We start from the raw sequence: 27706 nt of genomic DNA on the forward strand, positions 1-27706 counted from the left end.
CTATCACCTTCTCCTAAAGTTTCATAGTATGGCTCATTAGTTTTATGCCTCTATAGTTGTTGCAGCTCTAAATATCGCCTTTATTTTTGTATATTGGGACAATAACATTTCTCCCCCGCGCATCCAATATCTTTTTCGTGCTCATGATCTTGTTAAACAGCGTGGTTAACCAAACAATCCCACGTTGTCCCAAGCTCTTCCACACTTCAATTGGGACCTTATCCGGACCTGGAGTCTTCCTTACCTTCATCTTCCTTAGGGCTTCCATAACCTCCATCACTCTTATCTTACGTATATACCTGTGATTCCTGTTGTCATGCGGATTACTCGAACCACTTCTATTAGGGTTGTTTCCATTAAGTAGGTTACAAAAATACTCATCCCATCTCTTCTTTATGTCTTCATCATTCACAAGCACTCTACCCTCCTCATTCTTAATACATCGAACATGGTCGAGATCCCTACTCTTCCTTTCCCGAGATTTAGCTATCCTATAAATAGCCTTTTCCCCTTCCTTGGTATTTAAATTGTTGTAGAAGTCATCATATTTCCTCCCTCTTGCTTTCCCCACTATCTTTCTTGCCTCATTTCTGGTGGCCTTATATCTCTCTTTATCTTCAGCTTCCCCAGTCCTTTGCCAAATCTTAAAATTATCTTTCTTAGTCTTGATGGCAGCTTAGACCTCCTCATCCCACCACGAAGTCTGCCTAAGGGCCAACTTAGTACCCCTAGACACTCCTAGAATCTTCTTAGCAACTTTCTTAATGCAATCCGTCATTTCATTCCACATCGTGTTGGCGTCCCCATCACACTCCCACTTCCCATGCTTCACCACAATATCTATAAACGACCTTATTGACTCACCTTTCAATCTCCACCACCTAACTTTAGGGCAAACATGTTTCCTTGGTTTCTTCTTCGATATATAGAAGCACAAGTCCAAGATCAACAATCTATGTTGAGAGGTTAAACTCTCCCCAAGGATGACCTTACAGTCCTTACACATCCATTTGTCAGACCTTCTAGTGAGGAAGAAGTCTATTTGACTGAAATGTTGTCCACTTTTGTAGGTAATTAAGTGTTGTTCCCTTTTCGCGAAAAGAATGTTAGCAATGGATAGATCGTAGGAGGTTGCGAAGTCCAAAACTGAGGTTCCCTCCTCATTCCTCTCCCCAACTCCATACCCTCCGTGCAACTCCACATAACCTCTCCTGGCTTTACTAATGTGACCGTTTAGATCACCTCCCATAATAATCTTTTCATTAGGTCCAAAGCTATGCATCAATTCATCCATATGTTCCCAAAATTGTAGCTTGTAGCTCTCATCCAACCCTGCCTGGTGGGCATAAACACTAATAATGTTGACCACCTCTTTATCTAACACCAACTATAAGGAAATGATCCTATCTCCCACTCGTTTAACATCTACCACATCGTTCTTCAGATCTTTATCCACCACTATGCCAACTCCACTTCTACCACTTTGGTCTCCCACATACCAAAGTTTAAATTCGTCCAACATCTTAGCTTTCATCCCTTTCCATTTAGTCTCTTGGATATATGCAATGTTAATCCTTCTCCTCCTCATGACATCTATCAACTCCAAACTCTTGCCCGTTAGTGAACCAATGTTCCATGAGGCACAACGAATCCTTTTAATAAGGCCAACATTCCTTACACGCTCCTGTACATGATGCAAAGTAGATCGATGCCGTGTGTCGTATCCGTGGGATGTCTTGTCAGTAGGAAAAAAAAGACATAGGACACAGAAAATTGGTAAAATATAATAAAAAAATACGGGGATCCATGCAAAGGGTGGATTGGCCAAATATAATATGGTGCCGGCTGCCTACCTGACACACAAAAATAGAACTATATATATATATAGTAAGCAAGAAAACACAAGTAATGAAACTTAGCACAATAAACAAGGGTTCTCAGTAAATAAATTAAACACACATGATAAACAACCAGCATGCAGTGCACGAAACAATGAGATTATACTACAACACAAATATCAATCAGATTCACTAGTCTTATAAACAAGACAATAAATCTCTATAACACTTTTTTTTTATCACTTAAATGTAAGGAGAAGCACAAGGTTAACATAAAAGAGCTAGGACTCAAGGGAAGCAAGTAATACACAAGGCAAACACGATAGGTACACACAATAGGTGATAACCAGCTACAACAAGTCAAATAAACAAGGTGATGCAATCGTTAGATACACAAATATACATGCAATGTCAACGTAAAAGGAAGTTAGGAGTATCCCTTACTACACATGATTATGTAAGCAGCCCCTAATTCATATACTCTTAATGGAATGAATCAAGACAATAAGAAATGCTAAATCATCCTCTAAATTTCTAGATTATGATATGATAGATTTAATCAAGTCAAGAACTTAATTTAACCCCTAAAATCATGAAATCAAAATAATGTCTATTTAATTGACAAGGAACAACAAATTAGCCCCTATCATCATAAAACGGCAATGGGATCGGTTTAATCAAGTGCATGTACTAAAACAGCCCCTACAAATCATAAATTAGAATAGAGAAAAATTTACTAAATGTAACACTAAACAGTCCCTACTCATCAAAATCCAGATGACATATGCTTGATTCAAATAGAAATGCTAACAGCCCTTAAACTATTAATCGAAACAGTACAAAACATTGAACATTTGAAAAGAAATAGATTTGCTAACTCATAGTGCTAACAACCCCTAAAATCATCACCAAAACAATCCTATCATTTATCATTTTGAATGGAATGGAAATGATTAATTAGTAGTACTAACAACCCCTAAAATCATTACTGAAACAATACCTAACATGGATCAATTCGAATGAAATGGAAGTGATTGATCTAACAGCCCCTAAAATCAACACTAAAACAATACCTAACATGGATCACATAGAATGAAATAGAAATGATTGATTAATAGTACTAACAACCCCTGAAGGCATCACTAAAACAGTATCTAGCATGAAATATTTATGTATCATAGAATCAATCAAGAATAGCACTCAACATCCCGTTAGATTCGAATTTAAAATAGCATAGTATCGATCAAGGGTGAATACCAATCAGCCCCTAAAATTAATATATATATATATATATATTAATTAATATATATATTGAAAATATAAAAAGTGATAAAGAGTAGGAAAACTGCATGTGATATGGAAACTACAAGGCTACAAAGTCCTAAGCATTTCTTTGAGATTTATAAGGAAAGAAAAAAAAAACATGTAAAAAGAGTATGATGGTTCTACTCACTATGTTGACGATGTAGCTGGATTCACCCCTTAGATAAGGATTTTCGAGCTCTTCCTAGGAGGGTAAACCGATAGTGGATGCAATCTAGGTTATGAGGCCTTCTTCTCCTTCTACTCTTCTTTTTTTTTTTCCAAATGGATACATGTTGTAGGAAGGCTGCAGCTAGTATCCCTTTCCTCCTTCTCTTTTCTTTTTTCTCTTCCTCCCCTTCTTCTCTCTTTTCTCTCTTGCTCTTTTTAAATTAGTAAAAATAATGATTGATAATGGCTAGCTAAGTTTTGGAATAAGGATACTAATTGGCCTATAAGTTTCCCTAATTAGGGGTGTAAATCATAGGATAAGATTGATGAGGGTTTGGATGATAAAATCACCACCCTTAAAAAATTATCCCAAACCCATCATATGAGCCATGACCTTATCCCCTTCCAAATCACTCACCTACTTACTAAAAAAACTCACCAGTTTGTCTCCAATCAAATAAAATTGGTAATTCACCAATGTCTCTAATCAACTGAAATAGGTAATCCATCAATTTGTCTCCAATCAACTAAAATAGGTAATCCATCAATTTGTCTCCAATCAAATAAAATAGGTTATCCTATTACTAGGGTAAGGGTAATATCTAAGGATAAGAGTCACACGATTGATTGGCTAATTATCAGACCAATCATCAAAATAAAATATATACACACACGTGCACACGCGCGCGCACACACACACACACACACACACACACACATATATAATCATACTTTACATACAGACACACACATATATGCACGAACACTATAGGATATAAATGCAACACAAGGTAACATACAAAAAATAAATGAGATAAATTTTAAAGAAATGCCAGGGGCATTAGACCAAATATCCTCAATGAGGTAATTTCTAGCACTATGAATGCCGGAAAGAGGAATAGAAGCACACTTAGAAATCACATCATCTTTTATTGCAGCCACTAGTTGAGGACGAGTTCTTATCTTATTACAGAACAACCTGAAATTCCTTTCTTGCCACACATGATTGATAGTGGCGCAAAAGGATAATTTACCAAGTACCAACTATATGAGTTGGGTCATATCCACTGAATTCATACCGAAACCAAGCTGTATATATTTCTAAGGACCGTGTTTTCCTTTACCCAAGGTAAGAGAGAACATCCTTTATGGCTGTTGGATGGGACTCTTGGCAGGCTGAGGGCATGTTGGGGACTTCGTACTACAGTGGGGCGGGGAGTAATTATGACCAGTGATTCTTGGATAATCTCTTCACCATGGATGAAGAAACTTTCTCCTATATATTTAATTATTTAGATTTAGGGAAAAAGAATGCTGCCTGGTCATGTAGCCCCAGCACCCAGACACATAAATGTGCGAAATTACCACTTCGCCCCTTTGTGAATAAAAAATCCCATCCATGTGTATGCCCCTGTGCGTGCTCTCATTGGCTCTCCTCCACTGGTGCAGGGGCTACGTGTCCAGGCTTGCCCTTAAATTTATGACTGGTATTATAGAAACTCAAGGATGTGTAGATTGCATGTGTTGACAATCTGAATTATACAGATACTAGTAGTGTACTGGTTGGTTGTCTTGATGGTTCTGTGGAGGCAATAGGTGGTGACTAGAGTTATCAGATTTTGTAGTGGGAGCTGTATTGTGGATAAAATGATTCGAAGTTTGCAGGTTTTTGGTTAACAGTAGCTTGATCTGGCCTTGGTGCTCTTTTTTTGTGGAGATTGGTCTTGGTTATCAATTTGATTTATTGGGCCCATGTGTTCAGTCTTTTTCTGTTTTTTGATAAGATACTCATTCTGATTAAATAATGTTTCAAAGAATGTACATGAACGTTCACATTGTTAATTACCTTGGCCTTGCATCCTTTTTCTATGCACCATCTAGTCTTTTACTTTTCCTAGTTTTGACACTTTGAAAACTCCTCATCACTTAATATTAACTGAAAGATTTGCAATATAGGTCTGTAGAAATTTGTCAGAGTTATGCTGTTTTATGTCTACTGTCACTATATAGTTGTTGACTTCTTGTTTCTTTTCTTTATGTTCTTATGATGATTTGCCATTCTAGTTTCTTGTCACCTTCTTCTGGTGGCAAACTATTTTACCAGAATACTTTTTTTTTTTTAAACTTTATTCTAAGCGAGAATATTTTATGTAGTCCTATTCATGCTTCTTTTCAGGTCAGCAAATATTGGAGTATTTTTATGCTTAAAATGTTGTGGCGTGCATAGAAGTCTCGGAACACATATTTCAAAGGTGGCATTGCAGGCTTTTCTCTCATTTCAATGATATATAGATGTTGCTCAATTCATTATAAATTTATCTTTTTTTTATTTTTTGCAATTTGCTCAGTTGGAAAATCCAATTATCATATAAATGTCATGGACACTAATATTGCATAATTTTGGTGTCCATTAATTTCTGTCAAATAATCAACCAAGAAAAGAAAGTTTTTGGGTAACACATAAGGTGTTGAGATAGGTCTTGTATGTTTGGGAAAATTGGGCATCAGTCCATAGGGTTGTAACTTTTGTTGCTCTCCTTGGCTTTTGCCATGTGGAGCCTTTTTTCTGAAAATGAATGGTAGGGCTTTTGCTAACTATGGATAATGAGCTTATATGGTGATAATTTTGTCCTTTATTTGTAGATAATGTTCAGAGTGACAATGCTCAAATATCACATGGAAGCATTTTTTTGCAGCTCTCTTGGAGTTTTCTTGATGTTTTCACCCTTTTAATTGAGTCCTATTATTTAATAAGCTTAATGTAGAAGTAGGTTACACAAGGCAATTACCCCCAATGTATTACAGCCCCAAACCAATTCAAGTATGACTCTCTAGAAGTCAGAAATAGAAGTAGGGAAATAATGGAACAAAGGACCAGAAATAACCCCCAACGACTACTTATAAAAACAAAGAATAAACCAATAGCAAGAATCAGCAATAGGACCCAAAACCCTAGGAGAAAAGAGGCCTGTGGCTAGGGTTATTAAGGGGTACCTACGGTTGCAGATGTGGGGCTCAGATGGAGCCCAAACCTTGGTCAATTGTAGGCCCTAGGGTGTAGAGTAAAACCCTTGAAGATCTTGGAATTCTATTGGCTGGTGTAGGAGATCTGCACTTTCTTGATTTCAGACTTTTAGAGAGAGAAAATGGGAGATTTTCAAGAACCACAGCAGGTCCTCTTGGATGGCCTTCAAACCATCCTTTGGAAGTCTGGAACAAATCCCTAAAAGGGCTGGCTGATCAGAACTTAGAATGGGAAGATGTTAGAGATTGATCGATTGTCTTCAAGGACTTGGACTTCTTGCTGGTCGATTCTGGCTTTTAAGAACCTTAACAGAATCTGAAAGCTCCTTGATAGATTCTCACAGCAAACAATGATCAGAACAGAAAATAAAAGCAGAGAAAGAAAGAGTAATCAAGAGAGATGTGTGTGGGAATGGCTATCTCAGGCCGAGCATCTCACCCACAGCTATCTCAGCTGTTTAGAAGCAATTAACTGCTATAATCTTTGTTTATTCAAGTCTCAATTGTGTCTACAGCAGTCCCTCCTTTAAATAGAGGGCTGGAGTTACAATAGTAGCAGTTGGAATCAAATTAGGAGTTGTACTCCTATTAGGAATTAACAATAGCAACCTAGAGAAATTAGGTACCTAACATCTACTAACTAATGGCCACTTAAGGTTGGCCGATGGGCCTTATTATACATAAATCGATGGGCCCAATGGGCCTTTATTCACTAAGGGTCGAACCTAGCTATAATTTGGTTCGATAGCCCTATTTGGGCTGGGCTTTCTTCCTGCAATAGCTCAGCCCATAATGTGGATCTACATCAAAACATATCTCCTGAGGTAGAAACAACATTAATTGGCCCCATTTGGAGTTTCTCTAGGTAGTATTTAGCTTGATTTCCAATGGTCACAAACATCGTCGAGTCTTTGGACAAGAAGTGAAACAGGGAACTGTTCACAAAAATGTACAGATTGAATGAAGGTTCTCAACATTCAATCCTGTTGATTTTTTTTTTTTTTTTAATTTATTTATTTATTTCATTTTGTTTCAGTAATTTAATTATGGGCTCCACGTCCATTTTTTGTGTACCACAGTTGCATCTAATGACCTGCAAATTTAGATTATACTTTCTATCAAAACTTGCTTGTGTTGGCTTTTCTTATGTTTCTCTTCGAGTTATCTTGTTTTACTTAGAAATTTAATCAGCATTTGCCTCATTTTTTTATGATCCCCTCAATTCTAGGATAGTTAATATATATGTCTTGGCTTACTAAAATATAAGCAGTAGCTCATAGTTTCATCCTGTGAGGTTATACATTGTTTTTTATACCTAGGTCCTGTATTACTCTCTGAACATCCTTATTTACCACTCTTGTTACAGGTTTTGTCTGTGACATTGGATGAGTGGACTGATGAAGAAATTGAGTCTATGGTTGAGGTTGGCGGTAATTCTTCTGCTAACAAAATATATGAAGCTTTTTTTCCCGAAGGATTTTCAAAGCCTGGACCAGATTCCAATAATGAGGAACGGGTGAAGTTCATCAGGTCTATTGAATTTGACCTATCTGTATGTTCTCGTGTGTGTTTCTGTTGTGCATGTGAGGGTTTCGTCTAGGGCCTAACAAATAAGTATGGGTGCACAGTTGTGTTGGGGATTGAAGGTGCTAGAATTGTCACCCTCTACTCACTGCGAGTTTGAGCAAGTAGCTGGCTGCCCATTAAGCAGGAAAGACCCCTTTCCTTGTCATTGAGAAGGAAAATAATTAAGACTTAAACAACAAGTCCTGCCAAGGGTAGGGCCTGTATATGGACTTGGAACATGTAAAGTGGTCAATTCTGAGGGTCCCTTATCTGATAGATGGACACAATTGGCCACATATCATAGTATGTGGCTCAAATAAAAGTGACTACTTGGCAAGCGAGAAGACTTAGACTGTTTGACTATATGTATGTATTTTTTTGTAATAAAATCCGTATGATGGGAAAGAGGTCAAGATTAGTCTAGCTGTACCTGAATATTGACTGTTTAAATTTGTATACATCACTTTTGGGTGCTAACTCATAGTCTAGTAAGCAGACCATTTGAACTGCCTATGCATTGGCCTCATAAACGACTTTTCAAACTTTACTGGATATACAAAAGATTTTTCTTTCGGCTGCACCTGCTCCTAGAGGTGGCACTCTAGCAGGACAACTTAGGAGTTAGGCTCAATCCATGGGAAAATAACATACATTAAAATGTTAAGATTATAAAAATGATTGCTTATGTATTTCACTTACTTTTATGAAGGTCTAAATATGAACTTCAGGAGTTTCTGAAACCTAGTCTGCGGATTGTCTCGCTTCCTGGAAGGACCTCCTCTCTCCAATCTAGTTTTTCTAGAAAGATATTGGATAGCTTTCGAAGCGAAAAGTCAGCAACTAAAATGGTAAATGATTGGTACTTCTTATGATTCTGTATCACTTGCTCCAATTGTTAAGCGTCAGCATCCAAGCATGTGGTTTGTCACCCTTATGAGTGACACTTTATATGATGCATAAAAAGTATATATCAATTAGATCGTATGATGTGAACTGCTTCTGTCGAAGAAAATGAAATTTATACACATCTAGAAAAGAAAAAGAAAAAAAGTAGGGATAATCAAAAGATCCTCATTTTTATGATGTCGTGATTTATATTCTTTTTATGATTCTGCCTATATCACTTAGTGCAATTGTCGAGCTGTCGAAGAAAATGAAATTTATATACATCTAGAAAAGACGAGAAAAAAGTAGGTAAAATCAAAAGATCTTCCTTTGTACAATGTCGTGATTTAGTATCAGTGATTATGTAGCATCAATTATGGAACCTTGAAAAAAAATTAATTCAAATATTATTTTACTGGCTAGAATAGAGAGATGCGGCAAAGAGATTGGATCTGGAATTTAAGGAACATGTTTTCAAAGAGAAATTCATGAAGTATATCTTATAGGTGAAACTTGAAAAATGAACTAATAGATGAAGACGAGAGATGTTGTGCATGGATAACACTAGGGTCTAGGTGGTGAATGGTGGTTTATTGTGATTATTTTTATGAGATGATAGAGTTGATGGATTGGTATTGAATGATGCTGGTTTGCATGTAGAACAAGAAGAATTCTAGGTTGATTGATGAAAAGAGGAATTAAAAAACTTCATAACAATCCTCCTCGACAAGAAAAGAACTGTGATAATCTGTGAGGATTCTAGGAACACACACATAGTTAACTTGGAGTGCTCCAATTCACCATGGCTTAAACAAATTGACCAATGTCCCATTTACATTGTGCTCCTTTTCAGCTATGAAGAAACAAAATGAACCCTAGTTAAGACTTAAGAGCCTAGTGCTAGCATTAACTACTATCTTGTCACTACCTCATCTAACTATAGACCAGCCCTGCTGAGAAATAATATTGAAAAACACCAATAATATGTCTTAAATTCACTAGACAATTCTGCAAGGAAACCCAACTAGTCATTGAAATGAAATTCACACGAGTAACTAGTCAATGATTTTTAAAGGACCTCTAGATTTCATATGCATGGACAGATCATGCTCCAACCCCTTGGTCAAAGGGTCTTTTAAAACACTTTCATGAGCTGGCCTCTTTCATGGTTCAACTTCCAGGTGGGTCTTATCACGTTCTTCAGTCAAGTTGGCTTGGGCTCATGAGGAGTCATGGACCTTAAACCATTGATGAAGTGTGTATGGAAGGGAGATATTTTCTTCCTAATATATAGTTACTATGAAACAATTGTATTCCATTTTTTTAGCAATATTTGGTTGTTTCTTTGACAGGGACAAAGTAATGCAAGATGGGTTGCACCTGTTATAAGTGTTACTTTCAATATCCCTAATTTGTTTGATTTTGCCACTAACAGCAGGAGGGGGGCATGGTGGAGTTCATTGGAATGCTAAAGATTAAAGTGATAAAAGGCACAAATTTGGCTATCAGAGATCTATTGTCTAGTGATCCTTACGTTGTCCTTACTCTTGGGCAGCAGGTCAGTCTCTTCTTCGGTTTCACTTTTTTTAACCTTTGGTGAAAAACGCTGAAGGTGTCCTATCAATTGTGGTATCTATTAGGATAAAATGCATTCATGATTAGGGTGTTGTCTCCAGGAAATTTTTTGCATTGGATTGATTACGCCCAAAAAGACCAAAATGGTTAAACATCTGTTTGATATAATTCGTTCGAGTCTCATACGATGTTTCTGGAATGTTCAATAGGTTGCCACTTATAGCTGCTGTCATCTGATTGTGTCAAATGGTATTCAACCCTTTCAAAGCAGAGCGCAACACTATTTAAACTATTCTTATAATTTTCTTCAAAAAGAAATTACTTTTATGATCTAGCCAATGTGTAGCTTATATTCCGTCCACTACAATTGTTAGTTCCTTCTTGGCTGGTGATAATTTGCCTTTTGGCATTAATATTTTTTTTGTAGAAAGTCCAGACACAAGTAGTAAAGAGCAATTTGAATCCAGTGTGGAATGAAGATCTCATGCTTTCAGTTCCTCATAACTTTGGGGCCGTAAAGCTGGTGAGCCTGTCTATCTTCTGCCTATCCTCTTGCTATTTCAATACGTCGGATTGGTGTAAATGGCTTCTCTCTCTATTCTCTCCATTCTCTTTCCAATTTGTTTTACTATGTAATCATGCATTTAGCTATTCTAAAATTCCCATTGGTTAGGACTTTACTCTAATGGTTGTTTTGATGCTAACCTTTTATGCCACCAGTTGTCTCAAATATAAAGTTATGATATAAAGCATTCCAATTTTCTAGGAGGCAATTTGGTAAACCTTAGATCTGAAAAATAAGCCTTGAATGTATGACTATAAGTAAGTACATAAAATAAGTGACATATTCATATAAAAAAGAAAACTCAAGATAATAGGGAAATATATATCAAAGACCAGGATAGATCTTATATTGTTAAAGTTTTTGTTGCTTGTTTTCATACACAACATTTTTTATCCTTTTTTTTTTAATTTTTTATTTAAACAATATTTACTGTATTTTTTGGAATAATTCTGTAGTTATTAGATACTTTTATGTACATTATCCTATCTCATTGATAGTTTTAACTACTTTTGTTCATCCTTTGTAAAATGATGTAGTTATCCTTAACTTTCTTATCATATTTCAAGAGTTTTAATTTTTCAAGAGGAAAATATATAATTTTACTGTCCTATGATGTAATTTACCAATCACATTACTAATTTTTAAATGTGATTTATGTACCTAAGTGCTAAAATGTGTAGGAGCATGGATCCAGCTAATGACGCAGCTGGGAAGTGTTCCAACTGAAGTGGCTCTTTAGTGGACACATTGTCCACGTCGTAATCTAATCATGACTATATTTTCAGACTAAACGAATTTATCCAGATTTTGTTTTAATTGTTAAAAATCACTTATTCTTTGGTTTGCGCGGCAGTTCAGCCTTAGGCATGGTTGAAAAAACAAGGGAGGAAAGCCTTGTGCACGGTGGTGCATATTGTTGAGATAGGCTCTCAAATTTAACATGTAGCCTATCCAGGTCATAGGCCATCTAACAAACAGTCAAAATGAATAGCTCCACATGGAAAAAGTTTACTTGTGAATGCCTTTCAATCTTATTAGTCAACTACTTCTTTACAAAGTTAATGTCACTCCTATAACTTCATGTTATTAATTTTCTAAAAATTCTAGAAAATCTACTAATTTCAATACTTAAATCTTCCCTTAGTAGTCCTGATGAACTCTTAACAACTCTCCCTTTCTTTCAAACTCATAGTTGCGTACTGTCCTTTTTTTACAATTTCTATTCATTTAATACCTTCAAAATGCAAAGTGAAAAAATATTTATTTTCACTGCACTTTGTTCTTTACATGGCCTGAAACCATGTCATGCACCACCCCATTAATATTACCAATTTTGTGGACATATTGGAATCTTATATATTGATTTGGAAACATTCACCCAATCCTAATCATACTCACCATGTCATCATCATCAATTTCTTTCTTCCATGCATCCCCAATATTCTCCTTACAATTTCAGTTTCCTAAGATGTCGCCCCTTTGTTTTCATTTATTACATAATTAGATAATCGAATCTATCCCTGTTCTCTCCTAACCCTCATATTTTTCTTTCTACTTTTAAGTTTAATTAAATTTAGGGAAAAGGCTGGGTATGTCGCCGGTATATCCAGGATTGTGTCTATTTAACACCTCCCTTGGAAAATTCCCCATGCCCCTCCCATCCTAGCCCTCCCTTGGTTGAGCCACTACCACCAAGAAAGCCGGCGGCATACCTAACCATCTCCCTTAAATTTATTATAAATTTTCTTATCTTCTTATTTGATTGCCAACTATATTGGGAAAATTTGGAACTGTACACTTATCTACCCCACTATTTACAAATGCTTGAAATCACCCTCCAATGTTGGGCTATACCCTATCAACACCGATTGAAGGCCTTGGTCCAACTATATTTATATGGGTTATTTGAATGATAGTTTTATATTGAGTGATGCATCTTTTTAGGATTTTCTTGTGCAATCAAAACCATAGATCAGAACCTTAAATCTCTTCGTTAAATGTACCTCTCACTACCCCTACTTTTCTCTTTTTCTCGATCTCATTGCCTTCGGAACTAAATGCCTCATCATGTTAGTTCTCTTCCTCCCACCCCAAAAAAGTAGCACCATATTACGAAAGTTGGTGTTTTTAAAATATCCACTCTTTGCCAGGACATAAAAATTAAGGGATAATGTTTGGCCAACGATCCCATCCTACTGTCGATCACTCCCCCCAAGATTAAGTACTTTCTCTCACTTCCTCAAGCTTCTTTAAGATCTCTCTCTCCTCTTCTTTGATGAAAAGTCTTCAAACTTATAACAGTCATCCAAGAACTCTTTTCTAATGACTTAGAATAGTCCATGTGCTGCTAAAACCTAATTATCTCATAAAGTCATAATGCAGTCTGTTAATGTCCACAACAGACTTGATCACTTGTTGGACAAGTCAGCTTTAGAATTTCACGAACAGAGGAGTATACCTTACCCTTTCAGCCTTCTAGAAATTCTTAGTGGATATGGTAGGCATAGTCCGCCTAAATTTTTTGCAGTATCTAATGATTATCGAATGCTGTCCAGTGTTTAACTTGCAGAAGGAATGGGTAATGATCCAATGCTTCCCTCTCCCAAAGAAAATAATGATCCAATGCTTCAACTGCAATTTTTATTGGAGCATTTTGGAGCTTCCTAAATTTAGTGCTTCAACGTTTCACTCCCTGTCCACCTCACGGTTCACAAGGTTACAAGCAAAAGTCATCTCACATGGCGTCAAAGTTTGGAAAACATGGCAGTGATAATGTGTTTTATTATTCTCTAATGATGGAATTCTTGATTTCTACATTATGATGCTAAAAGTTTGCTCAATCCCGGCGTCATTCATATAACCTTATTATTTTCTTCTTCTTAGTGCAAAAAGAAAAAATTATTTGGTCCACGATACTATAAACCATGATTGGGTGGATTAAATCATCGGTTGACCTAGAAATTTTCCTTGCCTGTGTATCTGACTACCCTCAGGAGTGGTATGTCCGGTCAGGATTATCTGATATGATCAACTCTGAACTTAATTGTGAGATGAGCAGAAAATGGATTCTGAATACAGACTACCTAGTCTATTTGTCAATATCTCATGTTTATGAATTTATTAATACTTTGCATTTTTATTTTCTAATTTATTGGCTCCCATGGTGCAGCAAGTATATGATTACGACACATTTTCGGCTGATGACATAATGGGGGTAGCCGAGGTTGATATTCAGCCGCTGATCACATCTGCAATGGCATTTGGTGATCCAAACATGTTTGGAAACATGCAGATTGGAAAGTGGTTGAAATCGCATGACAATGCTCTCATTGAAGACAGCATCATCAATATAGTGGACGGGAAAGTGAAACAAGGGGTGTTGCTGAAGCTTCAGAATGTTGAATGTGGAGATCTTGAACTAGAACTAGAATGGATACCTCTAGAGCAATAGTTGTCGCATCATTTTTCCTCCATATCTACTGTTGAATAAAACTTTGATGCAGCTGTTGTATTGTATGAAATATTTATACAGCATTGCATTTTTTCATTTTTTTTTGTCTATATATTTATGTTAATTACCCTTTTCTGTAATTTGCATTCCCTTTTTTGTAGATGGGGTGGTTTCTAGTGAGTCCATAGTTTAATTCTCCAATCATTCGGCCGAAGTGAATTTGCAACTATTCCTGAAAGGAAAAAAAAAGAAAAAAACCCTGTTCACAAGGCTCCAAAGACAACATTTGAATCAAGTCTTATACAACCAATGCCCTAGGCTGTTTCAATGGTCAAAATCTTATATTGTACATGGGGACTAGGAATCAAGTATTGGTACCTCAAAGACCTTAAAAAATAAAAAAATAAAAAAACAAAGTCTTATACAAACTAAATATGAACTCGCGAGTTTTATTTCTACCAACTCTCATTCCGCCATTTGTCGAATGTTTCCCTCAGCCACCAAAGAACAGTAGTGGAAGATATGGGTTTAAAATATGAAATAGATTTTGCCAAACTCAACCCTTTCCACCGAACTTGTCACTTTTCAGCCACTATTGTGTTGGACGGATTGGGATCAAGGTTTAAAAACCTGGAATTGAACACTAATGGCCTGCATCAAATTCCGATTAAAATAGGTCAGAATTGATTAGGAGTAGATGGAATTATCTAAAACCATAGAATTGGAATGGGGAAGAAGTAACAAAAATTTCCAGTCTTTTCGTTTTGTTTTGTACTGTTGGGTGAAGATTTTATGAAGTCTTTAGATTTTGTTACTAGGCAAGAAATTTATTTATTTAAAAAAAAAGGGTAAAACAAGAGACCTAAATGCATTAATAGCCAATTAAGAAGAAGGGCTAATGAAAATCCCTCTAAAGTTTGGATTTTTCTGGGAGGTTGTTGAAGGTGGAGAATATTCCCACTAAGGAGATTCGAGCAAGATTGTCGTTTTGGCCATCCCATGTAGGTGCTAATAGTATTTGTGGGTACAAGAAGTTGGGGAGTTATGAACAATAGAAGGCATGGTGTAGGCTGTAGGCACGCGTACATGCCACCATTTAGGACAAGTTGGGGATGTCATAATTTTAAAGGTTCTTTATCTCGACCCCTCTTATTTGATTAAAAAAAAAGGCATACTCCTATTTATTGGAATCCACCATTTAATGCTGTTAAACTTAACGCGATTGTGCAAGTGAAGAAATCTAGCATTAATGTAGGTGGTGGAATAATCGGAAATAGAGATAAACAGGTTCTAGCAGCCTTTTCAAATTTTTACTGTGTGTTTCAACTTTGCGGCTGAGATGAGGGCTCTTCAATATGGTCTTTAATTGTGTGTAGTTATGGGTTTCAAAGACTTTTACATTAACTTTGACTCTTGATTGTTAATTTTATTTCTGTTGTTGATATATTCAAGAAGTTATCTCACCCGTGACTCTCTCAGAGCTCGTATCTCCTCATTATTATGGTTATTTCAATAAAATTTCAAGGTAAAAAATGAAAATCCCAACCCTACCCTCTCAATAATCACACATATTTAGCTTTATGATTTTACTTTTTTATTCTTATTTAAATATAACAAAAAAGAAAGTTTAATGATTCCATGGATCAAACATAAAATCAGGTAAAATTAAGAATCCGTTTGATAACGTTTCAAGAGACACATTTTCTGCTGTTTCTATGTCAAGAAATGACAGAAATAGAATAAAAAACGTTTGATAAAACTGTTTTGTTTCACTTGTTTTTAGAAATAGAAATTGAAATTTCTCCCTATTTATAGTTCAAGAAACAAATAAACGTTTCTCAAAATAACTCATAGCCATTCTTTTTATTATCGACTTTCAAAAACATGATTTATCAAACACTTTTGATTGCATTGCGTTTTTGTTTCGGAAATTTATGTTTCTACCATTTCTTGAAATATAAACGACAAAAACATTATCAAACGGATCCTAAAATTTCACCTCTTGTGAAAAAAATAAGTATATAACAACATCTATGACAATTGACAAGGCAGTTTCTCTTTCGCTCCATAATTCCAGTTCCATCAAAATTAGCTTACAATTGATTCAAACCATGTAAATACTTTTTTATTCATTAAGTGCATTTTAATAACTTGTTTATTATTTTACTGATTAAAGAATGAAACAATGGCCAAGTATACACAAGGCCTTTCTTTCTGGATAGCTGTAAATTGGCTATCACCATTTTATTTTCCACTGAGACTACCTCGCATGCCTTTCATGAGTTCATCCATTGAGTTTCCATAGTTGTCTTCCAAGCAAGATTTGATTTTATTGTTTCCGTCAGGGGTTTTTTGCACAAAAAGAAAATAATAATAGAATCATAGATGAACAATTCTTAGAATCCATAGCCGACCAAGAATTCATCTATACTGTTAAAATATGTCATTAAATAAATGGTCAAGAATGCACCCCCACTCTGGAATGTAAGACTTTCTCATTTTCATTTCTCATTCTCCAGCGCCAGCCAACCCCCTCATACCTTATGAGAAGAGCTCCACCAATGGACAACACTCTCTTTCACTGACCATCTTCTTAAACCCATCATCAGTTTGCTGACTAGGTTAGGATTTTGTCGCAATGCTGGAACATCCTTAATAGTTCTGTTCCCTCACTAGTGTCATAGAAGCTTCTTTGATGATACCCATAAATTATCAAGTTCTTTCATGATTATGAAAAATATCAAGAATCTGATTAAGAGAAAGCATTTTAAAATAAAAAATGCACTTAAAGCAGAATATGTATTCATACAATGCTTTCAATTTTAGTTAATAACATATTCTAAAATTTTAAAAATTCACAGACGGGATTGGATACCAAACATAGCCCAGTTCGTATGAACACCATTTTAATAAAGATTCAAGTCAAGACTCAAGAAACAGAGTAAGCGCCAGCTACTCGGGGTCTGGTACTTCACTGTTCTAATCACAAATTTAAAATTTTAATGGCAAAAGGAGGAGATCTGAGCTCAGAGGAAGAAGAAGTCGTTTTTATTGGTGACAAGGCTCACGGCGAAGCTTCTAAACAAAGCTCCGTCCACTGCCTATCCCTTTTAAACTCATCATTGCATCAAATCCTCTCTTCTCTAACCACATTCTGTATCTTCCGTTTCCGTTTGAATTATCATATTTCATTTCAACAAATGAACCTAAAAAAGAATGACAGAACAAATTAGAGATTATTGTTAACTGAAACAGAAACACAGATTCATGAAAACCTAAGAATAACGATTTAAATGAAACTGGATTTGAATCCGATTTAGAAAATTCAAAAGAAGATCAGGTAAGAAGAAGAATAATGGGCTTCAGTGTGTGTAACAATCAGATCATTGACCGAAATCTCACTGAAATCCGCTAAGATAAGATTTTATCATCATTAGCCCTATCTTCTTTGATCCTCCCATCGCATATACTGATGAAAACCATAACAAATAAAATCAAGAAAAAATGACGAATAGGCCGAGAAATAAAAGAAGAAAATATGAAACAACAAAGAACTCAGGAGTCGGGACTATTCTTGTTTTTCCTCCTAACACAGCAAAAGCAACTTCTTCTTTGGCTCGTGCGGTAGCTTCCGTCGATGACTGTCTAGTCTGTCAAGGGTGATGTATATATAGAGAGAGAAATTAGGGTTTTCATATTTGTACGGGGGCATCAATTGAAAATTAGGGTTAGGGTCTCTCAGAAGTGTGAAATCTGTTTTGTGGTTTATTTTTATTGTAAATGACAGCTGAGGTATCTAATGGGCCTGGTGGGCCTATTAGGTTATCTATTTTTGAGGAATGAGTCAATCTTGGTCGGTCTTGTGTTAGACTTGATCGGATTCTAGGCTTTAACTAGGTTTCTCTTAATTGGGTTATAATCGATGCTTAAATGGAATAACGTACCAATAAAATTTTAAACGGGGTCTTAAGCAGTGTTTAATTGTCATAGGTTTAAGGAACTTTAATATACTATATTAAATTATCAACAATTTGGAAAAGATATTATACTTAATTATATTCAATAATTGATAAAAAAAATCAATATATACCTTATTCTATTAAAAAATAAAAAAAATCAAAATGTACATATAAACACGGTCGTGCTAAATGTGTTGGGCCAAGTCAGGCTCATAAACAAGTCAGGTCGATCGGTATCTATCGGGCTTAACACTTGCATTGTGTACTATCTATTTATAAATGGGTTAGGCTTGAGCCCAACATGTTTATAACCAATGCAGGTCAGGCCCGATCGGTCGAATCAATATGGGCTTGGGATTGATACACCTACTAATAGCTAATTTTTAAGAAAAAAAAACAGTATTGTACTGCCGAAATCAAAATCAAAACCGATCAAACCAAATTAAATTGGTTCTGTTTTTGTTTCAAAAGCTGAAATCTTTATTGGTTTAGTTTATGATTAAAACGATTGAATTGATTACCTATATTCGAACTGAATAAAGAACCGAGCAAAATTATATTATTTTTTACTATTTTAATCAATGTGGATGATAAGTCTGTTCTTTTTTAATATTTGAAAAAAGTTTGTGGATTATGACCCTAATAAATGAGTTTTTTTTTTAGTGAAGATGTAGAAAGTTGACTCAAACAACTAAATTAAGACCTAACATGAATATAAAACCGAACAAGAAGCAAAATACAAAATCGAATAAAAAAATAGAAACTCAATCAAACCAAATTAGTTTGGTTTTGGTTTTGAAAATTTGTTCATATATTTGGTTTGATCTGATTTTGGGTTCTGCACTTGTCTCTTGAACCAAATTTTTGAACAATCGAAATTGAACCGATTGCCATCTATACTCATGTTTGAAATATGGGAAGTATTCTTTGTGGGGGCGCATGGCCTTTGCGCCAGCACACCAATCAATGAGAGCATGCATATAGACATCAACCAAGAGGGGTGCAACGATCATTTTGCATCCATTACCTGCCAATGAGTTCACACACGAACATCACTCAAAGGAATATGGTGATTATTTCGCATTCCCTGTGTTTGGACATAGTGATCACATGCATCTACAAAGAATTTTATTTAAATTTGGTATTACTAATTTGTAGTTAGCTCTGTAACTTAGGGGTGTTCTACACCCCCACCCCCCACCCCCCCCCCACCCCAAAAAAAAAAAAAAAAAAAAAAAAAAAAAAAAAAAAGAAAAAGAAAAAAGAAAAACCTTAGGGGGTGTCCCAAACCGATAAAAAACAATTAAAACCAATTGAAAGAACCTGATCTGAACAAAACCAATCCGAAAAAAATAGGAGTGTACAATGACACCAATTGAATATCGGATCGCATCAAAGATATCCAAACTGAAACCAACCAAATTAAACCGTTAAAAAAAAAATCATGAATAGGTGAATTCACTATCCATTTATTTCAATATTACCGAGAAGATTTTTTTGTTGTAAAGGGAATTATTCTAAATCAATGAGTATGAGATTATGAGTAGGGAAATTAATTTGTAACATTTCTTCCATTGATCACATTGTTCACTACACAAAATTAATTGGATAGCTAAATAAATGATTTCATAATCTGATTCATTTTGTGATTTCAACATTAGTCATCTTCCTACTTACTAATTATACAGTGATCTCAATATTAGTCATCTTTCCCTTACAAAGATAGACAATGATTTCCCACCAAATTCAATTTATCCATTGATTTCAATATTAGTTATCTTCACCTTACAATTTATTCCTCTTTGTTCCAATTACAACATGAACACATCAAATCAATTTTCCTATTCTTAGTTCTTTACTTATTTGACATGAGGTAAGATGATTTAGAGCATTTTTACCGAATCTTTCTTCACTATAGGTTATGAATGTAAAATTCATTATGGTTCAAATCCAAAAATGAACCAAAACCACATTAAATCAAACCAAAATCAATAAAAATCAAAGTTCCTTAATGGTTTGGTTTTGGTATCACTATCTCCTAGACCAAAACCAAACCAATTCAGCCCAACCAAAGGGCCAAACCGACCGTTTGACACCCCTACTCAAACCCCCACTCTCATGAGGAAGGTTCATATTCCCTGCAGGTAACCAACGGGGGTGGACGGGGATGGTGTAGTTACCTGCAGGGGAGGGGATCCACCATCTCTCCCCCTCCTCCTCCCCCCCCCCCCCCCGGGGCGGCCATGCCATTCTGTTCTCCCTCATCCACCCTCAAAGCTAACATAACTGGCCATCAACCAAGGGGAGAACTAGTAAACCATTAGAAATCAGTTCTAATTAAATACCAAAACCTTAACAATGGTAGAGTTTGATTGTACCTTCTTTTTATATATATCAAAGAACAATCTTTGTTTTTTAGTGCCAAGACGAAAAAAAAATGTAACAATCCTGTCTTGAGTATCAGTAATTGACAATACATTTCCTTGGTAATTTTCTTCTCTGTTTTGTAATGAATTATTTTATATCCTATCTGTAGAACACATATACAACCAACAATGCAAATACAAAAATCACCAAATCCTAACACCCAGCATGCTCTTTCTTCTTAGAATAGTTGATTTTACTGAAACCTATCAAGGTCTGGTCTTTGGTCAAGCTTTTGCATGGTTGAAGGATCAGGAATTGCATCTGGATAGGTAGTCATGATCTTGGCTTTCATGCTTCTGCAAGAATGACATTACTGTAACTAAAACATCAAGAATTGAAACTAACAAGCTCAATGTATTTCTAGGAAAGAGGCCAATGAAATAACCTAGTAAATGATAAATTTGATGAATAATACCGAAAGAAAATGCAAATAAAAGAAATACAGTGGGATAGTTGCCATTAAGAAGGAACCCACCAGGGAAAACAACGCAAAACCTCCCACCCCCTCCAAAAAAGGGGCAATATAGGACTTCAACATTGTGGAGATCATTTAGTATCTTTAGGGGTTTGGCTATCCATTTCTCTTAACAAGACTCTTGTTAGACCATTCCCTCCTACTAGACTACTAGTATTTCAATCAAGTTTCTGTAATTGATCAGAAAAATATGCACGACAAACTACAAGATGATGGTATACCAAAAGCTAAGATATCCATCTATCCACATCCCCCCACCCCCCCCCCCCCCCCCCCCCAAAAAAAAAAAACCTAAGTTAACAGAAAATGAGTCATTTCTGAGGTGAAGAATCGAAATGCATTAATAGTGATTAAGATTCGGTTGTCACCAGTGTGCTTTATTAACTCATCTAATTCACCTAGTGAATATTATTCAGCAAAAAAGGAACTTTAATGGGAGTAGTTTTTGGCAATCCAGGACCAGCAGGGGCGGTGTTCAGAGATCATATTGGTGATATTCTTATGTCATTCTTGAGTTCCATTGGGAGGGTGGATTCAAACACAGAAAAAATTAAAGCTGTGATCCAGGGGATTCACATTTTCTCTAATTAATCTTGGAATCACCTAACGATTGAAGGAGACTCAGCCTAGCCATGATGGTTATCACAGGAGGGACAGGTTCCCTGGAGGCTGGCAGATCTTCTTATGAGGATAAGACAGCTGTATTCCCAAGGTAACACATCTCATTCTCTCAGGACCTAGATCAGCTAATGCCTTAGCAGAATCTCTAGTCAGGAGTGGGGAATAAAGAAACAATTTGCATATAGGACCATTTCCAACTGTGTATAATAAGACCAGTTTCTGATTCTGTCGTCCTTTGTATATGGCTCCTGAATTTTGGGTAGAACTCAAATCATGGATGTATACATGTATATCCACGGATCCACCTCTATTTTGGACAGTGAGCCTACAAAAGTTATGATATCCTATTAAAAAAAAAATAGTCAGTGAAAAAAGAAGCAAATTCCTCTATTAGGCCCCTCCAAGAAAACAGTTTATATATGCTAGTCTCATTTTCCGATAACTAGTAAAAGAGAACCATTCAACTATTGTGGAATACTGTGTGTACCAGATTGCACCAAGCCCCACTTTTGGAATGGATTGGATTAGAAATAGAAGGGGATTCTGCCAAGGGGTGCAAATCCTCAGTATCAAGTCTCATCAGACACATTTAGATCCTTGGGCCAAGATATGTCCTCTTTCTTATAAATCTGTTATACTAGTATGTACTGCAATAAACTAGTAGCCAAAAATGGTTCTAGCACTACAAATAAACATAAATGACTTCCATCTCGGCCAGCTACATGTCATTGTTTCCCTGTTTCCATTCCTAAATCTAAAGATTACAAAAAGCTGACAAAAAATGCAATAGCAGGAAATAAATTATATGCAGAAACCGATTCCAGTTTAAGAACTACAGACTGTAAGCAAGAAAGAGCTGGGGACTTCAAAAGCCCAGATCATTCCACAGTTTTTTTTTTTTTTTTTTTGGACAGTAGCATATAATCAAATGGGTAATCATATGAAGAATGACCTTTTAACTTTTATATTCTACAGATCATTCCTCAGTTTCTTTTTGAATAGTTACAGGAATGAGTACAATTGGTTGGGATACAAATCACTTCTTCCCCTCTCCCCTCTGTGGAAGACCTCAAAACTAAGACCAAATACGATTGACAAGCTAGAACAATCAACACATTATACTGTGCTCTATGAAGATTTAATGATGAAAGTCTTTTTTGTTTGCACGCGGATATCATGATACAATAAAAATATGGGTCCACAGTCCCCAGCAGAAGAATGGTTCCTGGATCAAGTACAATTAAATGCCAAAGTAGGTATCAATGTCCCTGAGGAACACCATTAATAGTGACATGTCAACTGGTGTGTAGATTTCACCTCACAGTAGCACAATCCAAAGGGGTTTTATAATCTTTCCATTGTTAGCATGGCCGGCTTACCTTCTGCCCTTTTATATTTTTTGTTGCAAATACTGTGTCCATGTATAGCTTAAACTCATGTAAATACTGTGCCATTGAATCTCATAAATAAGATCAATAGTGAACTTCTCTGATAAAAAACGATTTTATCCTTGGCATTGTATCAGAGAGAATTTAAAATCCCAAATCAAGAAGATAAGAACTAAATCTATAAAACCAAGCACGACTCACTTGCTGCCACTGTAAATGGTCTTCAACTTGCAAACATCTCTAGGATGTCAAAATCATGAAATCCAGGCAGCAGTCACATATAGACATCTTCGGACAAATAATTGTGAAGACAGGCATTCTTCGCATCAAGTTGGTGAACTAGAAAATTTTGAGACAAGGCAAGAGCAAAGGAAACCCGAATGGCCACCGGCTTGACAACAGGAGTAAATGTTTAATCACAATCAAGACCATACTCTTGTGAGCACCCTTTAGCAATTACTTAAGCCTTATAGCACTTGATAGAACAATCAGCTTTCCTATTATCTTGTAGATCCACTTACACCCAATAATGTGCATTTTAGTTGTAGGAGGGAACAACACACCTCTTGAAAAGCTCCAAGAGATTCTCCGAGATCTCGAGGTGCATGGCCGTAACGCCTATTGGGCAGCGGAACTCCAGAAAAGAAAAGGGGGGGGGGGTAGATTTATTGAACTAATAGACCCCTATTGTAATATTATTTATAATATGAGCAGATAATTCTGTTTGCATCACCTCACCACCAAGGATCAAGACTAGCTTCTTTAAAAGATGTAGGTTCACTAGGCTCAAGATGAGAAAGAACAGAAAGAGGGAGAGCCAGCCTTACACATATACAAGGCTTTATTGAGCTGAGCCAATTAGTCACTTAAAGATCCGCTGTGGCGTACTTTTTCAAGTCTAACGTTGGCATGTGACACTCTCCTTCGTTGCTTTTTTACACGCTTGCTGGAGAAGGTCAGTGAAGTGCAGAAATGCTGTAATCAGTTAATAGCGGAACTCAGCTGGGACAGCAGATATGAAAAAGAAAGAAGCGACGTACTCCTACCGCTCCGTGGGCTTCTCTTGTTTTAGCATAGGTCATTTGGTAGTGCCTAAATTCAAAATCATTTTATGCTTGGTTTTCCCAGTTAAGCAAACAAGTATATGGAAGGTGGAGGGGGAGAGGGGAAGAAGCTGAGGACGAAGTAGTAGGTGGAAGAGGTAAAGGAGGAGGAGCTGATGATAGGGAAGGGCATGTGGTAATGGTGTGGTGGAGAGGCTGTGTGCAAAGCGAGAAGGGAAGGCATCGCAGGTGGAGCAGGTGGGATTGGTATTGGACTGAGTGGGGTGGTGGGGTCAATGTTCCAATGTAAGCAATCAAAAAGCAAATAAGAATCAGTAAATGAATGCCCAGGGGAACAACTTAGTGTCTCATAGAAACTGACATGCCAAGATACATAAACACAGGCTGTAGAAAGATCCAAACACTTAATTTCTTAGGCATATGGACATGATCATGAGAAACAGTCCAATTTCTACAACATGACGTTGCTTCCATTCCACCATGGCCTGTGTGAAGGAAGGAAACTTTGATGAAAAACATGCCAAGGTGTTGTTGGAAATGTATCACACTTACAGCAGTGAATTTCAAAACACAAAAATTTGATATAAGATAGAAAGTTGAGCTGTTAATCCTAATACAACAAAGAACAAATGGTGGTTCCTACCTCAGCTTCTGAAATATGTAATCAAGGTCCATCTTCATGGACCTTAAAAGAAGTGTATTCTTTGATAGATCACTAGAAATCTCTGCAAAGCACTGCTCCGAAAAATCATTAAAATGTGATAGGACAGCATTGCTATCCTGTAACCTTCCCAATCTGCAAGAGACAGTTTCACTGTATCAACATTGACACTTCTACTATGAGGCATCATATTTTAAACAACACAAACATACAGGAAAAGAAAATTTAACATAATTTTAGAACTTCCAACTACCAGGATTGGAGTAAGAGGTCAGCGAAGTAAAGCTAATCAGAGAAAAACGAAACCAAAGAAATCAATTAACAACAAATACTACCCCACTAAAGGGACCTCCTTCCCTTCTCTGGAAATGGAGCCATAACTTCAAATCGTGCGTTTACATTCAAAGCAATATTTCAGGAAAAAAAAATTCTCGGATGGTGGGGATAGCTTCCAGGTGCTTTTCCCATCAAGGACAGTGTCGCAACTGGCAAGAAGAAATGGGATGCATGGGCTCATTGCTAGGCATCCTGGATGTCCATTTGGAACACTGAGTTAAACTAAGCAAACCCATTCGCAGTTCCTACGACTAAAAGGAGTAAACCACTAAAATCAGATCCACCCAGGTTTCCTTTCTTTTTTTTTTTTTTTTAACCTTCAGAAGGTAATGGAAATCGAATGTTTATAGTTTCTAGCAATCAAACCACACCTAATTTTATGCAGGCCAAGAAACCACATGAAATTAATCTTGCAATGCATCAAAGACTACAGTTTCTTCAACTCTGGTGAACTATATACAGTGGAAGACAGAACCAAAAAGCGATAAGCAATTCTACTTTTGAATGCAATCTAGCAACTTCAAATGATGGAATTAATCCCGAGACGTAGCCTCTAACACTCTATTCAATTATTATCAAACCATTGACATCAAAACCCAACAGAGACCCTAGATCGGAAAGCAGAGAAATGCAGCTTTAGTTTTCATCAAGAACGATGGAGAAAAAATAAAGGTTTCATCAAGAAAGAGAGAAAGAGAGAAAGAGAGAAAGAGAGAAAGAAAGAAAGAGAGAGAGATTACATTAGGTTCTGTAATTGCTTGAGCGTGTCGATATCATTAGCGTTAACTAGTGACTTGAACTGCCGAGAAACCTCTTCAGAAGCGTCTCTGATTGCCTCCCTCTCCGACTGCTCCATCTCCATCGAGAAGTGCAGGTATGGCAGAACCTTAAAGCCAATTTTAAATACTTAGATACTTGGATTGAAAGCAACTAGCATAATGGGTCGAGGGCCAGGGGCCTGGAAACCTCTCCTTGGCCCATCTGGGACTTTCTAACCAAGCCCGTGCCATATCATTTAATCACTTATCTTCTAACCAGCCACTGGTTCTTTCCCCTTTGCTATAGTTGCATTTTTGTTTTCACTTGTTTTCCATATTGTTTACCAAAGTGTGAAACATATAAGTAAGGTCTTAGGTAATGATATTGGTATCGGTACCAGTACCAGTACCCATATCGGTGCTGATACTGATACTGATACTGATACAGATAGGGATTGGTCGGATTGGACCTTTTGGCTATCAAAATACCAATAACTTTGTTTTTTGGACCATTTTATCCTCTCTTGTACTGAATACTGATTCCATCATTATTGTATGGTATCATATTGGTATTGATATCAAATACCGGCAGCATCGATATGACCAATACAATATCGATACCTTGAACCGTGCATGCATGGTTCTAGGTATCAGTGTCGTATCGGCCATATTGTATTGGTATCGGTTGAGACCGATACTGATATCTGACCAAATCGGTTTAGGGGTAAAATCATAATTTTCTTTTATTATTCTATAAAGTAAGGGCAAAAATGATTGATCCACACTAATCCAATTCGATCCTGATAACTAAATCTGATATCCAGCAATGGAACTCACCCAGGTCAACAACGATTAAGCTGAAACTTCATGTGGGAGTCAATAACACAGTGTAGTAATTCCAAACAAGATACACCACAAACAGGGATCAGAAGTTCATTGAAATTTTCTGCTACTCATCTTGGTGGTAAGAACAGGTTCCCATATATTACAGTTTGATTCTCCCTACAGGAAGCGATTTCGGGAGTGATATTCTAGGGCTTGAATTGCCTTAGGGAGGACTGCTACTGCCCCAAATCTCAGGCCAAACAGAACTGATTTGATGGATTTGTGAGTTCCCTTCTCAGCTCCAACACTGTCTCCCATTAGGAGAAGATGAGAAGTAACAGAATAGAAAAACAGAGAATAAGAAAAAATAATGGAAATTGCAGGAAGAACAATACAGAAATAGGTGTTGATTAGGAAGGAATCAAACTTCAGTGGAGATGATTGAAAGGAGAAGACGACCTGTAGTAGAGCAACTACTTGAGTTGCACAAGGGAGAAACCAGTCGTGCACAGCACCACCCTTAAGAAATTCCAATTTCATTCAACTCTAATCAATCACCATTGTAGGGCTACATGCAACTATATAAAGATAAAGAAAAGACTCCTAATAGAAACTACAAAAACAACTCTTCACAAAATAGAATCTAACTACTCAAAGAAAATGCCTTTTATAGTTAATCCCAAAATAAAACATAATAAAGTAAAAGAGAACCATATTTTCCCCTATCAACCCCTTTCGGACCAAAAACCAGTTTTGGGACCAATTCGTATTGGTTTGGGTATCTCGATCGGGTCGTGACGGTGCAGCCATGATAG

General features: G+C 36.5%; 2 protein-coding genes and 2 non-coding genes across 6 annotated transcripts in view; 1 reads left to right on the forward strand and 3 right to left on the reverse strand.

Moving 5' to 3' along the window:
- Positions 1 to 14517, forward strand: part of LOC122093752 (ADP-ribosylation factor GTPase-activating protein AGD12-like) — a 28262-nt gene extending 13745 nt beyond the window's left edge. The window contains exons 4-9 of one of the 2 annotated variants that reach the window (XM_042664223.1): positions 5488 to 5563; positions 7702 to 7865; positions 8611 to 8749; positions 10225 to 10344; positions 10789 to 10884; positions 14096 to 14517. In XM_042664223.1, the coding sequence (XP_042520157.1) occupies positions 5488 to 5563; positions 7702 to 7865; positions 8611 to 8749; positions 10225 to 10344; positions 10789 to 10884; positions 14096 to 14377 (877 nt within the window). In that variant the 3' untranslated portion in view covers positions 14378 to 14517. Of the gene's footprint in view, positions 1 to 5487; positions 5564 to 7701; positions 7866 to 8610; positions 8750 to 10221; positions 10345 to 10788; positions 10885 to 14095 lie in introns of both variants that reach the window. The other variant, XM_042664222.1, reaches the window with a different exon arrangement.
- A 2881-nt stretch (positions 14518 to 17398) lies between these two features.
- Positions 17399 to 17506, reverse strand: LOC122094594. The gene has a single exon (XR_006144908.1). It is a non-coding gene; the product is annotated as a small nucleolar RNA Z152/R70/R12 (small nucleolar RNA).
- Positions 17507 to 17734: 228 nt separating this feature from the next.
- Positions 17735 to 17817, reverse strand: LOC122094592. Its single transcript, XR_006144906.1, has one exon. It is a non-coding gene; the product is annotated as a small nucleolar RNA R11/Z151 (small nucleolar RNA).
- A 2886-nt stretch (positions 17818 to 20703) lies between these two features.
- On the reverse strand, positions 20704 to 26320 carry LOC122092721 (kxDL motif-containing protein 1-like). 2 transcript variants are annotated; one of them, XM_042662962.1, is made up of 3 exons: positions 26049 to 26294; positions 24955 to 25107; positions 20704 to 21059 (listed from the first exon to the last, which is right to left on the reverse strand). In XM_042662962.1, exons 1-3 carry the CDS (start codon positions 26168 to 26170, stop codon positions 20957 to 20959), a joined length of 378 nt encoding a protein of 125 aa, XP_042518896.1. In that variant the 5' UTR covers positions 26171 to 26294; the 3' UTR covers positions 20704 to 20956. The 2 variants fall into 2 exon arrangements, with proteins under 2 accessions (XP_042518896.1, XP_042518897.1); XM_042662963.1 differs by lacking the exon at positions 20704 to 21059 and adding an exon at positions 22782 to 24796 and having other exon boundaries at positions 26049 to 26320.
- Between the last annotated feature and the right edge of the window lie 1386 nt (positions 26321 to 27706).

This window comes from Macadamia integrifolia, chromosome 11, assembly GCF_013358625.1.
Source record: "Macadamia integrifolia cultivar HAES 741 chromosome 11, SCU_Mint_v3, whole genome shotgun sequence".
NCBI lineage: Eukaryota > Viridiplantae > Streptophyta > Magnoliopsida > Proteales > Proteaceae > Macadamia > Macadamia integrifolia.

What these genes read in the sequence shown, in the direction of transcription:
- LOC122092721 (XM_042662962.1), bottom strand. Translation starts at nt 26,170, where the DNA reads ATGGAGATGGAGCAGTCGGAGAGGGAGGCAATCAGAGACGCTTCTGAA. An exon ending in AAGCAATTACAGAACCTAAT is followed by an intron (nt 25,108 to 26,048) that starts GTAATCTCTCTC and finishes TGTCTCTTGCAG; the next exon opens with ATTGGGAAGGTTACAGGATA. An exon ending in TACATATTTCAGAAGCTGAG is followed by an intron (nt 21,060 to 24,954) that starts GTAGGAACCACC and finishes TCATTCTTGCAG; the next exon opens with AAGCATGAAAGCCAAGATCA.